This window comes from Candoia aspera, chromosome 6 (genome assembly GCF_035149785.1).
Source record: "Candoia aspera isolate rCanAsp1 chromosome 6, rCanAsp1.hap2, whole genome shotgun sequence".
NCBI classification, from domain to species: Eukaryota; Metazoa; Chordata; class Lepidosauria; order Squamata; family Boidae; genus Candoia; species Candoia aspera.
This window is the reverse complement of record NC_086158.1, coordinates 79,743,998-79,758,191: the sequence shown is the minus strand read 5'-3', so window position 1 is coordinate 79,758,191 and position 14,194 is coordinate 79,743,998. Positions and strand designations below refer to the sequence as shown.

The 14,194-nt window shown below is 37.7% G+C and overlaps 1 protein-coding gene across 1 annotated transcript in view; it reads right to left on the bottom strand.

The window, feature by feature from the left end:
- Positions 1-14,194, bottom strand: part of MICU1 (mitochondrial calcium uptake 1) — a 113,140-nt gene that overhangs the window by 36,471 nt on the left and 62,475 nt on the right. Inside the window, exons 6-7 of the mRNA XM_063307499.1 lie at positions 10,084-10,166; positions 3,133-3,330 (exon numbers count right to left, since the gene is read on the bottom strand). Of these exons, the coding sequence (XP_063163569.1) occupies positions 3,133-3,330; positions 10,084-10,166 (281 nt within the window). The remainder of the gene's footprint in view (positions 1-3,132; positions 3,331-10,083; positions 10,167-14,194) is intronic.

Here is a 14,194-nt window from a genome sequence, read left to right as displayed (position 1 = left end):
CAGAAGTGAAATGCTGCAAGCTTATCACCAATTCTCAGCATCATGACTTTTCTTTAAGATTACCAATGCCAGCTGTACAGATCAGTTCAAAAACTACAATATTACTTTAAAAAGCAATGTCAAGAACACAGAAAAGAGTAAGGACCCATTCAGTTTTGACCTCTGGCCCCACGGATGGCAATTTGTAGCCCTGTTGCTAGGAGGTAGGAACTTGAAGGGAATGCAGCCTTTGGAAGAAAAAGAAGAAACAGAGCACATTAGAAGCCCAGTGAGAAGTAATGAGAAAAGGCCAGGAGTGGGCTGAATGACAGCAGAGATGGTGAAACTTCATGACCTACTTAGGGTTTGGCTTAAGGGCTGGTTTTAAGGAGGGAAAAGCAAATGAAGATCTCTAGGTCATCTCTACCCACTCCACACCTTCTTCCTGCTTTGAAAGGCTATTGAAAATAATAATGGGCAGTAACTGGGTTGAAACTATGTTTCCTGCTGACAGCAAGATCTTCATGGATGCCAGGTGTTTGGGAACTGTTTCAGACATATATCAATGACCTTGGAAATCCACTGCAGCCTGCAACTGAACAGCAGAGTTAATTACAGCTACCAGCAGATTAATGAGCAATTTAAACGGTTATGTAAAGAAGCACTGCACTCTTAGCTTCCAAGCCATACATAAAAGTAACTTAGTCTGCTAGCAGTAGTCTAGCCTTTCTCCATTTCTGCTGACAAGCCTCTTCTGCAGTTCCAGGAAAAGGGAAAATATGTCTCAAACTAGAAAGACATAAGAAAAAAACCAAATACTTTGGGAACCTGAATTCATGGTTTTAGATTTTATTAGCAACTGTTTCATAGATATGGGATGGCTATCAGAAGATCCCATGCTCTCTCTCAGAATGACACAGACACTGTTGACGAGAAGTCCCTCAACTAGTCCTGGCTGCCAATCAAGAGATCAGACAAGCTTGTGTAGGGAATTATGGCTGTGGCAACTGTCACTTTAGAAGTCAATGGGCAGTCCACCAACCCATATGACTCCTTCCTCCTGTGAAAAGGAGCTGTTGCACTGAGACAAAAACCTGAGTTTGCTATCAGATGAATATATGGAGGAAGTTGATGTCTCCAAATTAGAAGGGAAAAACGTAACACAGGAAAAGTGTATCAAAGGTAATAATAATTGAGAACAAAACCTCTAGACTTAATGGAAATAATTATCCTCTTCTAATGGATCTCTCTCTCTCCATTACATGTTGCCTATACCTGAAAGCCAGTCTGGTGTAGTGGTTAAGGTGCTGGACTAGAAAATGGGAGACCAAGAGTTCTAGTCCTCCCTTGGACATAGAAGCTGGCTTGGTAACTTTGGGCCAGACACTCTCTCTCAGCCCAACCCATCTCATAGGGGAAAATGTTGTGGGGGAAATGCCATCCCATCTAAGTTCACCACTGTGTTACCTTTTCACATTATCCAAATCAATATATTTGTTAGCTCAAAATCAAAAAATAATAAATTTGCATATTTATTTCAACTCAGGCAATATTTTCTTTATCTTTTGTTTCAGTTGCAAACATTCAATCATAGTAATTTTGTCCTGCATGACAGTTTTCTAACCATTTCTAATAAATGGTTTTCATCTGATATAAAGGTACATTCACGAACAGTATTCAATATGTAACTAGATATACGCTGTAGTTTTTATTGTAATACCCAGTCCATTTTACAGTTTTTTTCTTTCTGGTTTTCTATCTGAAGGTGAATCCACAAGGTTTACTCCATTATTGATATTATCAGGCATAAAATTTAAGTATCAAGTTTAAGATTCCTCTCTGAAAATCCTGTACTGTACATGACAACTAATACTCATGTAAACATTAATTCATACAAATCAGTGATAATTCTGGAGCTAGCAGCAGCTCCAATTTTATCTACTCCTAAATTTCCAGGATCAAAATACAATGTGGATTTATCTAGCAAAGTAAATAAAGACTCTAATCAAGAAATGTTGTCTATAGTTTATACCTACTGACAGAATTCAAATATACCAAATGCAAATTTTATTTAAAACTAATTTGGTTATAAAAAACTGAGAATCTTCCTGGCTGGTTTAGTTGGTTTCAAAGTATGCTTAAGTAGCTCTTAAAACTCTAAATAAAGTACACTAAGAAGAAATTGATTACCTGTTGGTTTTAGGATCAATTCATTCCTCTTTGCCACACCAGGTTGGGCCTATTTGTGAGTGTACCAATATTACTCCAGTTTATAAATCTTTCTATTTTTCTCTATAAGACGTTAAAAGACAGGGATCTAATGGAGATGTACTGGTGGGAAGAATAAATATCCAGATAGTTTGATGGATAACTTCTATTAACATATGGAAATGCTTCTTCCCCTGACAAATATAATTCATGTTAATATAATTTCTTTAACAGCAACTAATAGCTGAGCTAAGATATACTTGATTATATTTTTCAAAAAGCAGAAGACTAATTTTAGACAGTTATAAGCTAAGTTGTACAAGACAGTCCATTTTAATTAACCAAAACAGTATTAAATTATAACTATCATATATTCCTTGAAATCTGATTAGCGTATGCTCTTTTTGGTCCTACAAGAGAGAGCTTATCATATCAAGTGAATAATGAATTTGACAAAAACTGAAGAGTACACATAACATATATAGATTTCTAAAGAACAAAGAAAAACTCATCTGCTTTCATCCTGACACATTTGTGTGTGAAATCTTTCAAAAGAAATATATATAGCGTTTAAGCTCAAGGGGGCAAAATTAGGGACACATGTAAGATTTGAGATCAGGTCGGAAAACCAAAAGCAAGAGTCTTATCATTCATCACTGCAGAATAGAAATATTTTGTGCTGCAATATGATGTTTCATTTTTTTAGCCCATTGCCCCAGAATCTACCAACCATTCATCTGGCTATCTGGGATATTTCAGGAAATCTAAAAGCATCTGGACTCTCCTGGGAGGCGAAAGGAATGAGACCTCCTGGGGGCACAGATTATACCATCTGCCTAAGTAAGCTGTGTCCTGGTAATTAAAGCTAAAGATACTAATGTAACAAATCTGTAAGCAAATGGAAAGTGAGTTAATCAAGATCCCTCTGGATTACAAGCTACTAACCTCAAGTTTGAGAATATCATGCTGAAGTTTGCGCTGGAACTCCAAGAAGTGGGAGATGGTCAGTTTCCCCTTCAAATCAGCGCCGAAAAAGTATGTTGTCAATGCTGAATTGAAGCCAGTCTTCAAGGTATTCCCAGTAGTTGAACGGTCTCTGTGACGCATACCCATGCTAGTCTGGGATCGAATGATGCTCTGAACCTATGGATGGCAAAAGTTGAATACCCAGCTATAACAAGGCAGATGGCAGCTTCATTATCTCCACAAAATGACTGAAGCAACTGTTTATTTTAATGTGTACTTTAGCTGAGCTTTAAACCCTCTTATGGTGCAATGATAAATTTCTGGATTCTTAGAGGCTACTTTGTTCATTAGAGAATTATCCAGACAGGTGGTTGAAATACGGAACAACCCTTATTTTGCTATACAGACTCACTTGGGTGTAATTAGACTAGGTAATATAGTTGGTATCACCTAGCTCTTAAGCAAGGATGGAGAATCATTGGCCTTCCAGATACTGCTGCACTACAACTCTCAGCAATCCCAACCAACAAAGACCTACAAAAGAGGACCAGAAAGACCACATCTGTGCAAGGCTTCACAAATATGTAGTTCATAGCAGTCATGTGCAAGTTCAGCTGGAAAGAACATGTTAGTTATGATTAAGATGGACAGGGCATGTAGAATGAGCTATCCAATATTTCTCCAATGGATCTTATTAAATGGCAAGATATGAAAAGGAGTTCTTGTTGTATTTGCTTGACTGCGAATTTTTATAGAACTTTACATGAAGCTAGCAATCCTGATTGTATGATGACCTCTCCTTACATCTCAAGAAATGGGAGGAACTCTGCTATAAAGCTTGCCACTCCATAGGGTTCGACTGTGGAAGGAAGGGAGATGGAACACACATGGGTATATTAGGGGCAAGGCCACTGGAAACAAATCTGCCTATTGTGTTCTATGAGCATTTCAGAAATGTTCAGTATCTCCATTTCATAAAATCTGAAAATATTGTTTGGCTAATGAGGGAAAGAATGGGCAAATCTTTTACAGCTCCTTTATTAAAACATGGAGGCATCAGAGACAGCTGCTTCAGGCCTGGACCTCCCAATTGGGAATCCCATTCCCCAGATGTAAGAACTCTCAATACCTTTGTCTTATGGATGTGGGTCTATTCAGAGTCAAAAAATGATAAAAAGGAAAAAAAATCTCAAAGCTCAACATTGCTAGCTATGCAACCTTGTCAGGTTTAAAAAAAAAAGGGAAAGAGATGTCTGCAATTTGCTTTAAAAAAAAACAAGCAGTCTTGTAAAACAGTAATATTATAGCATGTCCTACTGGCCCAGAGCACTACAGTAGTTAATACTTCCCAAAGCAGATGTGCATTAGATTCATTGCCAGTTCAAGGAATATAGAACACTTGGGCTGTAGCCCCCCACAAATCCTGCTGTGCTGCCTCATTGTGGCAAGGAGGGAAGTGTTCCTGGGAGGAATGTGCGTAGAATGTCAGAGTGTATGCCAAGAGTATATATTCCCAGCAGGGTCACCCAAGTCATGAAGATCATTCCAGTTGCCCAGCTAAAGTAAAAGGTACCTATACTGTATATTGCAGCAGCAATATAGGAAGATGCTGGAGGCAGATGATTGCTTCAGTGATAACAGAAAAACATCATTTCATACCATGTGGGAGAAAGCAGTTGTAAGCTACTTCGGTATTTTACCAAGAAAACCAGAGTGTGCAAACTATCATGCAATGTCTTTAATTTCACAGGCTAGCAAAGTAATGCTTAGGATCATCCAACACAGATTAGAGTAGTAATGGTAAGAACGGTGCCAGATGTTCAAGCTGGTTTTAGAAAAGGCTGAGGAACAGCAGGTATTATTGCTGATACACTGGCTAATTGAGAAAGTGCAAGAATGCCTCCCCCCAGCCAGCATGTTCTTCATTTATTCACCTTTGATTCTGTCAACCATGCCAAACTGTGGAATGTGTTCAGTAAAATGGGAATCCCAGAACCTCTCATTGTCCTCACAATATCTGTTGAATATATATGGAGGGAAGCTGGATTGGAAAACAATGAGTGTGGTTTTAAAATTGGAGGAAGAAACAATAACTTTGCTGATGATGCCTCTCTGATAGCTGAAAATACAAATGATCTGCAAACGCTAGCAATAAAGCTCAAGGAGCACAGTGAAAAAAATGGCACTAAGTTTAAATATAAAGAAGATCATACTAATGACAACAGGTGTAGCAAATTGCCTTCAAATGGGCAAAGAAGATACTGAAGTGTTGGTTAGCCTGTGCCTTTCAGAACCAACTGTCAACAGAAAAGGAACCAGCTGTCATAGACCAGCACTTGGTAGAGTAGCAATCAAAGCCTTGGAAAAGATATTCAGATGCTGGGATGTGTTTTCTATCTAAAAATCAGAATCATGCAATAGTTTTCCCTGTGACACTCTATGGAAATAAAAGCTGGAGGCTGAAAGAAGCAGGACAGAAAGAGTATTGATGTTTTTGAACTTTGGTGTTGAAGACTCTTGACAATAGCCAAGGAAACAAACAAATGGATCATAGAACAAATCAATCCAGAGTTCTTGCTCAAGGTACAAATTACCAGGCTCAAACTATCATATTTTGCACACATGATGCAAAGACCTAGCTCTCTGGAGAACTCTATAATGCTAGAAAAGGTAGAAGGAAAGAGAAAAAGAGGATGACTAGCAAGGTGGATGGACTCAATTGCAGCAGTGATGGGTGCACTCTTGGAAGACCTGAAAGGACAGGCTGGGGACAGATTATCATGGAGAAAATCTATCTGGGTGGTCACTAAGAATCATTATGAACTTGATGGTACATAATCAATCATTAATCAAGACTATAAAAGCTACAATGGAGAAAGATAATGCCAAAAAAACCCTGAATTAAAAGAGTAGAGAGAGTATTACAATTTTTACCATATTGCCCACAGAGAAATAAACAACCTTTGCTGTATTTGACAATTTCTGGAGATATTCCAAAAATAGCCTTGCGCCTAGATCAGGGTTTCTCAACCAGGGTTCCATGGAACCCTAAGGTTCTGCAAGAGGTCACTAGGGATTCCCTGAGAGATCACAATTTATTTAAAAAATTATTTCAAATTCAGGCAACTTCACATTAAAGAGGTAAGTTTCATTCTTTATTTTTAGTATAAGAACACTGTTAATGCATATTCACAAGCCCACACATGAAACAAATATAATACTTTTGTAACTTCTGGCCTATATTTGAGCCTGAATGTGCAGGGGTTCTCTGAGGCTTGAAAAATATTTCAAGGGTTCCTCCAGGGTCAAAAGTTTGAGAAAGGCTGCCCTAGATTATTGATTTCAGCGAGACAACAGAAGAAATGAAGAATGAGGTTATTTTTTTTTTATCCCACCTTTATTATTACACAACCAAAAGTTCAGAGTCATAATCTGGCAACTCTAATTCTAACCCTGATAATAGCAGCTTGATCACTGAGTCACTAAACAGAATTAGAAATGCAGGAAAAAATCCCAGCTGCTTTTCAATTGTGCATGTTAATTTAAATACAGATTCAAATTAAAAACATGAGGAAGTAATCTAGTATTGACAATCTATAAACAGAGAGGACAAGTATACCTGAAAAACATATATACTGCTGCTTAAATATTTTATTTAACTGCTTAATTTGTAAAATTATTTAAAGTTGATTTATGGTTTTGACATTGAATTGTATGTTTTATTTTGTAAGCTGCCTTCAAAAGACTGAAATCCTGAAAGACAACTAAGAAATGCATTTAATAACTCAATAAAACAAAGGAATGTTCAGCATAAATCCTTAGCAGGAACAAGATTTCAAATCCTGGCATTGTTCCTGGACAGGTTATTGATCATCCAATAGGGGATTGAGTTTATGAGGTTTCCTTTTATTATGTGATATTCTGATACAACTTAGACACCGGAGAAATGAAAGGTTATTGCCCTAACATAGACACTTCTCCACTGATACAATAACTGCAGTTTTTTTCATCCCAGGAAAAATATTACTTTCCAAATTGGTCAGGGGTCTGCCAGTTTTTAGCATTCCACTGCCATGGAGTTAATTTTCAGGTACAAAAAATCTCCTACAAAATTGGGAGAGATGGCACACCCTTAGTGTTATTTTGATAGGTAATACAGCTCAACCACATCAATGGGAGGACTGATATAGCAGGTACAGGAAAAAGGGATCATAGAAAAGCATACTGTTGCCTGCTTTCAGACACAAACTTAGCAATTCTCATTTTAAAATACTACATGCTTTTTAAAGGCACTGCTGAGTTTCCCCTTGTCCTTATTTGAAAAGGAATATTAACCTTTGCCCAAACACCACTGATGGTAGCAGGGAGCAGCCTAGGGGTTTCAGACTTTTCTCATTTTCCTCCTCCCGTCAAGGTTCCATTTGTGGCAAGAGATTCTCAATGTAGGAAAATAAAAACATGCAATGATCACCAACCGCAGAGAATGAGAAAAGAAAGGCAAAAGCTTTGTGATATAGGGAAAACCATGGGAAAAGAGTGGGCTGGGTTTGAAGTAGAAGATAGTATAAATTCTGTATGAATCTCAAGGCCACTCAATAGCTCAAGTGTTGGTAATGGCAAAGGTTCCAGAGTTATAATAAAAATGTAGTTTCTAGCTGTGTTGTCTGAGTATCTTGGGAAGTTCAGCCTCCTACATGATTAACTTATGAAGTCTGACATATTCCAGTATTAGAAGGGAAATTCCAATCCTGGAGGCACCTTGGAAAGAGACTTCTTCCAATGCTGGCATTGGCAAAGGGCAAAACCAAGCACTCCACACTTGATCCAGAAGGGCACAGCATAAAAGGCTATCCTTCTGCTAAAGTCAGAGGGCTCCTGACTTGTAGTCATCGCCAATCAAAAAACAAACCTAGATTTACAGCCTGTGTGATATAGTTGTCGAGGTGTTGGAGTAGGGCTTGGGAGACCCAGGTGCTAGTCCACTTTTAGCCCTGGAGGCTCACAGTTCTCAGAGATTTTGTGGAAATGTTGAGGCAAAAGTGCTTATGTCTGAATTCATGGAGGAAATGTAGGATGGAAATCCAGTAAATGGTAAAAATAATAAAACTGTGAGCCGAGTAAGGAAGGGAAACCATTACCTTCCTTCACTTATGGACTGCCAGCTGCAGCCTTAAGACATATTGGAGGCTGTAATGGCAGAACTCATCAAACATTAGGTAAAATAGCTCTACCTGCAAAATTAAGATCCTAAGCATGAACAAAATACACACACTGAGGATTATGCTATTCACTTAGGTCTCTATAAACTGATATATGCAATGCTGCCTGAGTCTGTAGGAAAATTCATTCAAAATTTATCAAAGATGAACTTCAGAATTTGAACACATTTAACAAGACATATTAATCATTCTACAGATAGTATTATGGTTAGGATGATCCAAATGTAAAATGATATAATGCAGATTTTCATGGTTCAAAACTGTTTTGTTTTTTTTAAAGTTTCAAAAGTCAGGGTTTCGAATAAGACATCTGGATTATTTACCTCGACAGCACCAAAGAAATAAAGGCTCAGAAAAATGTTAATTGTACACTGGTTATAGCAATCAATGATAGTTAGGGTCCTCAGTTGCTTTGTACAGTTTTAAACAGGCTACAACGAACAACGAAGAGATTTACTTTGATGTTACTGATGTTCAAGTATCAGTTACTGATATATCATACTGCTGTTCAAGTATGTATTAAAACTTTTTTGCTTTGTTCTTACATATGATTCTCACAGACCCTTCATTTTGTGGCAGGATGGCATGTTTACACTCATTTAGTCACCAGGAGTCAAGCCCAATTGGAGGGCATCTTTACTTTTAACTGTTTTTAAAACTCTTTCTTTATTGGTTTCAGATGGCCTCCACAGAGCTCCCTCTTAGCTTAAAAAAAAAAAGCATAAAACGAGATTAAATTAATGTAGCTTGAATTGTACATACTTAATTCAGCTTCTTAAAATATTTCCAACTGGTTAGTTTCTCAAAATAAACAAAGGCCCACTGGACTAAAAAACTGTATAGATAATAATTAAATATGATATTGTTTCATGTCAATATAACTTTGTGGTAATTGAGACAAATGGTAAACAGCACATTTATTTCTCCCTCTTTGAACCTACAGTATTCCCTTTGGTAGTATTTTTTCTCTTCTCGTGCAGACAGTTTAACTGCCTATTTTTCTGCAAAAGCTTTCATCTTTCTCTTCCATTGTAGCTTTACCTCTGGGATCTCTCCCTCATTCACTATTAAGCATATTTTTGGAATTTGGAAGTGTTAAGTCATTTTGCAATAGAAAAGCAGTTTATGAAAACCTTAAAGTTTGTAAGCTGCTTACTCACACTAGAAAAGTCAATATGCATTTTTCTTAGGAATATGTCATTATACTAAATCTGTGCGATCATTTTCTTTGCTGGATATTGTATTGGTAGTTGAGAAATCATTCCCTCTAGCAGCAAACACAGATATGTGTTGACAGTACTGAACCCCAGAACACAGCACTGAGAAACAAGAGGACATTAGTGGTCTGCTTGGAGTTGTGTCCACCTTTTGAAAGGCCAAATTGGCAACACCTTCAAAAAAAATCCATACTAAGACAACCCAATGACAACTTAGCAAACTCACAAACAACGTGATATCAATTAGATGGAGAAGAAAGAGAAAATTAAGGGTAGTCAGGAAAAAAAGAAAAAAATGGGATGGCCAGCCAGCATGGCCAGAAGTAGCCCAACACACTTGGAAGGCATCAAGTTGAGAAAGACTGCTTTACATAGAGACAGAACCACACAGACGTGCCCTCATGGATTATGTATGTGCTCTCAAGAGCAGAGAATTGCACAAATTCATCTTCTTACAAGATATGGCTCCAGGAAAAAAGGGGGAAAAAACTTGCCTGTTCAAACTCTTCCATATCCACTTCTCCATCACCATTTAGATCAAACATCTTGAAAGCAATTTCAAAGTTTCTCTGAGGAGCTAGAAGGAAAATAATATATTATAGACATTACATTATGAAGTAATAAGAAAGCAGCAAAAATGATTTAAGAATGATATTAACGCTTAACTTTTTAAAAAAGTGTACTTGTTTTCCTGAGTATATTTCTTGGAGTGGGGTTTTTTTTTCTTGTTTTTGTTTCTACAGCTTTGTTAATATGTATGTTTTAATAGTCCTCTTTAGCAACTTTCTTGCAAAAATATACTACCCCTCTTGGAATTACAAGCTCAGGAGGCCTATTTTTCTCCAGTAAGTTCTTATTACATTTCATAACTTTATTTATGGATCCATGTACAAAACATCTGATGCAATTTCTGTCCTCTCCAAGGAAATAGGATAGAGGAAGCCTAAGTAGAAATGGAGGATCTTATGCTGCTAAACTAAAAGTCCTAAATCTAAGCATGAATTTAAATGTCAGATAGATGAAAGGGAAGCATTCTGATAAATTTGTGCAGAGAAGAATTTGGTGGAAAAGGTGGGACAATGAAAGGTTTTAATTACACATTTGCAGTGTAATCGTAATAAGATTCTTTGTGGGAAAACAGACAAATGACAACTTCATTTTAAGTACTGTTTATCTGAAATCAAATCCTACTGTTTGTATCTGGAGTTACTTCTTATTAAATATTGCAGCCTTAGATAACTAAAAAGCTACAGGAAGATGCAGGAGAGACTATCCCACCAGCTTCTAAAAATCCATTGGTGGACCACACACCCTAACCTATTCATCCTGACATCTTTGGACTAGGATAATTAATAGGTCTTTCTATTGTTCTAAACACTCAAGAGAATATTAACTAAAATCTAGTTGCTGCAATTGTTACTGTACCAAAGAAATATCTCTATAATATCCACATTATGGCTCTTTTTACCAGGGAATAGCTCAGAAGGAAGCTTTGTGCCTAGTAATATTCTGTTTGCTACTTAATTTTGAACAGAAGCTATTACTTGTATTTCCATACCAAGTCCTCTCATATACTGTGGTCCCACTGCATCTCTGGTTTAGAGTCAAGTGAACTCAGCCATTAGTTCCAATGTTTATTTACATCTACACTAGGAGTTTTAATATGGAAATTTCATTTGAGTGAAGTGTTATTTTGTCTACCCACTTCATGGAGGTGGCAAGCCTGGTTTGCATCCAACACATTTGACGATGCACAGCAAGAATTTCTAGGAGAGGATCCACAACATGTCCCACCATTCCCTCAAGCTAATTATGTATTTATTTACCTATCTATCTATCAAATTTGTCACCGCCCATCTCCTCTCACTAGAGGAGATTATTAGACATCATCCACCTGCAGGAATAGAGTAGAATGGCAAAGTACAGCTTACAATAAGAGCAATAGCACCCTAAACAGTCTGTCCATCTTTTGAGCTTTTTTCTTTCATTTCCAATTTTAAGTGACTGTACATCCAGTCCCCCATGTCTCATTAATATTTTATATCTTTTGTTCATCCTAGCGTTTTCCCATAGATGCAGGGTCTGCTTTTTGGATCAATGAACGCCATTTCACACAATCAAATGCAGCAACCAGGCCCAACTGGATGATTTTCATGTCCACATTAATTATGTCCTGCCACCTTTGCTTCAGTCTTCTGTGCAGGTGTTTGCCATCGATGTTAAAGTGGTAGGTGGTGCAGGCGATGGTGTGGCATGCTGTTTGTAGAACGTGGCCATACCACTGTAGGCGTTTTCCCCACATTTTCTCTGTAATTGGTGCAATGCCCATCTGCTGCCAGACTATATCATTGCTGATGTGGTCAAGAAGGGAAATGGCTCACCCCACAACATAAGATGCTCACTGCCGATATGAAGATTACAAGCATGCAAAGAGTGGCAAAAGCACAACTTCCCACATCAATACCAAGAGGACAATGTTGAGCACATTTGCCTTTAGACTTCAACACCTCCATTACAGCAAGCTCTTCATATTCTCTACCCATGAGAAGTGCCTAGAGACATAGCCCCTGAGCCTCAGAACCCTTTCCAGTATTCATTGAAAATAAGCGGGATTTGAGCAAATTTATACTACTCTGAAATAAGAATTAAATTGACAATGTTATTTATCGTGGAAGTCCTTGCAAGTGTTTTGACATTCTCATCTTGTGCTAGAGAACTGGAATTATTAGGCCTCCTAAACCCTAAAAGAATTTCAATGAACTGAGATGTTTTCCTTAGATATCCCTCATTATACTATTAATCATACTACGTTCTCTCTTTTTTTCTCCTTCCCATTTAACACATTATATATACAGTTAATAACTATAACTATCCTGCATAATACAGGTTTTTTGCAATTCTTTCTTCTTATTGGGAAGGAACAGGAAATATATCTCCCTATGGTAAAAAACACATTTTCAGATGCTGTTAGAATTCGAAGATGCTAAATGCAGCAGAATATTCATTCATATGCAGGAGAAGTAAGCACAGATGAACAAGGTATGGGAGATACATGGTTTTCTCCAAAATATTTCATACTAGTTCCATTTCTAGTATCCTATTACTAGATAATTGTCATAGCTTCCCTAGAGTATCCTAGGAAATATAGCTTGAGGTAGTGCGGAGAATTCCCAAAGGATTTTCCCTGCCAAACACACACCATATATTTTTCTTACAGAACTGCTGTTCTCAGGGCTTCTAGGGCAATTAAATTAAAATACATTTGAGATGTAGATGTGTCCAGAAAGAGATGCATTACTGTTTATTTTAAAGCCCAAAGCCCCTTATATCCTTTCCAGGTTTGTATGCAGCATATCAACAAGGCTGTGATTTTACATTCCTCATTGTATATAGGTAAAGTTAGGAACTTGGTATGTCTCCATCATGAGGCCTCTGATGGACCTTACGGACTGACCCAGGCCTCCCATCCATTACTGTTTCCTCCCACATAGCACTTCTTGGAATCACCACCATTCTGGAAGGCTCAGAGCCGCCCCTTTCCATTCTGTTGGGGGCAGCTGCCAAACTGCCATGCCTGGAATCAATGAGCATTGCGTTTTGGAGAGATTCAAAATGTAATCTGATCACAATACAAAGAAGCTGGATGGCCCTGTGCAGTGTAGAAGTGCAGGTGACACCCTCTGATTGTGTAAATTAGCACCATTAGGGAGATGCGGCTGCTAGTGGCAACGTTTGCATTACATGGGGGCTATCTGGTGTAGGCAAAGCTGAGCAAGGCATGAAGGTAGTGTAAACATGGAGGTGGTATCAGGAGGTGCTCAACCACTAGCTCCTGGCAATTTTACAGCATCTTGGTAAAAACCCTGATCTAAACCTCCATTAAAATCTGAGGAAGTAAATATCCTGATCATTGTAGGCAGAAAGACATGAATGTTTCCATAATAAAAGAAAAAAAAACAGATTAAATCAAATACAGTTAATGTGGTACTAGGGGTAAGTATACTATGCTTCCCAAAGGGAGTTAAAAAAGCACCCCAGAATACAGAAGGACATCTTGTACAAACTCTGAAAAGTAACAAATTTCAGCTCTGTCTCATGTTAGAGTCTCCACCATTAAAATATTTATTCACGGGATAACAGTGCTCCTTCCACAGAAGAGAAAAACTGCATTGTGTTCTAAATGTGCAACAAACAGGAAAGGGCAGGATATCCAGGATAAGTAATCAGTGAAGACAGTTTAATTTAAAGCAGCTACAAATATGTGTTTGCAAATACATACACACTGTGTCACACACAAACATATCTAGGAGGCACAAGGATGATTTTCTTGTCATGACTCTATAACCATAAGCTATGAAGTATCTTGCTTGAACAATATTGCTGCATTCCTTTATAGCAGAGCTAGCTAATGCTCAAAGGACTGCATTCAATTTTCAGTGAGAATTCATTGCAATGAAGATTTATCCCTGTTTCCATAACATGAAGATTAAATGAATAAATATGGAAGGTGCTCTTGCTAAGTATCTCGAGAAGGTAATATATAAAAATTTATGTAGCCAAACATTGAGTGAAATCTTGACTACCAATATTCCTGGGTAGCTGCCA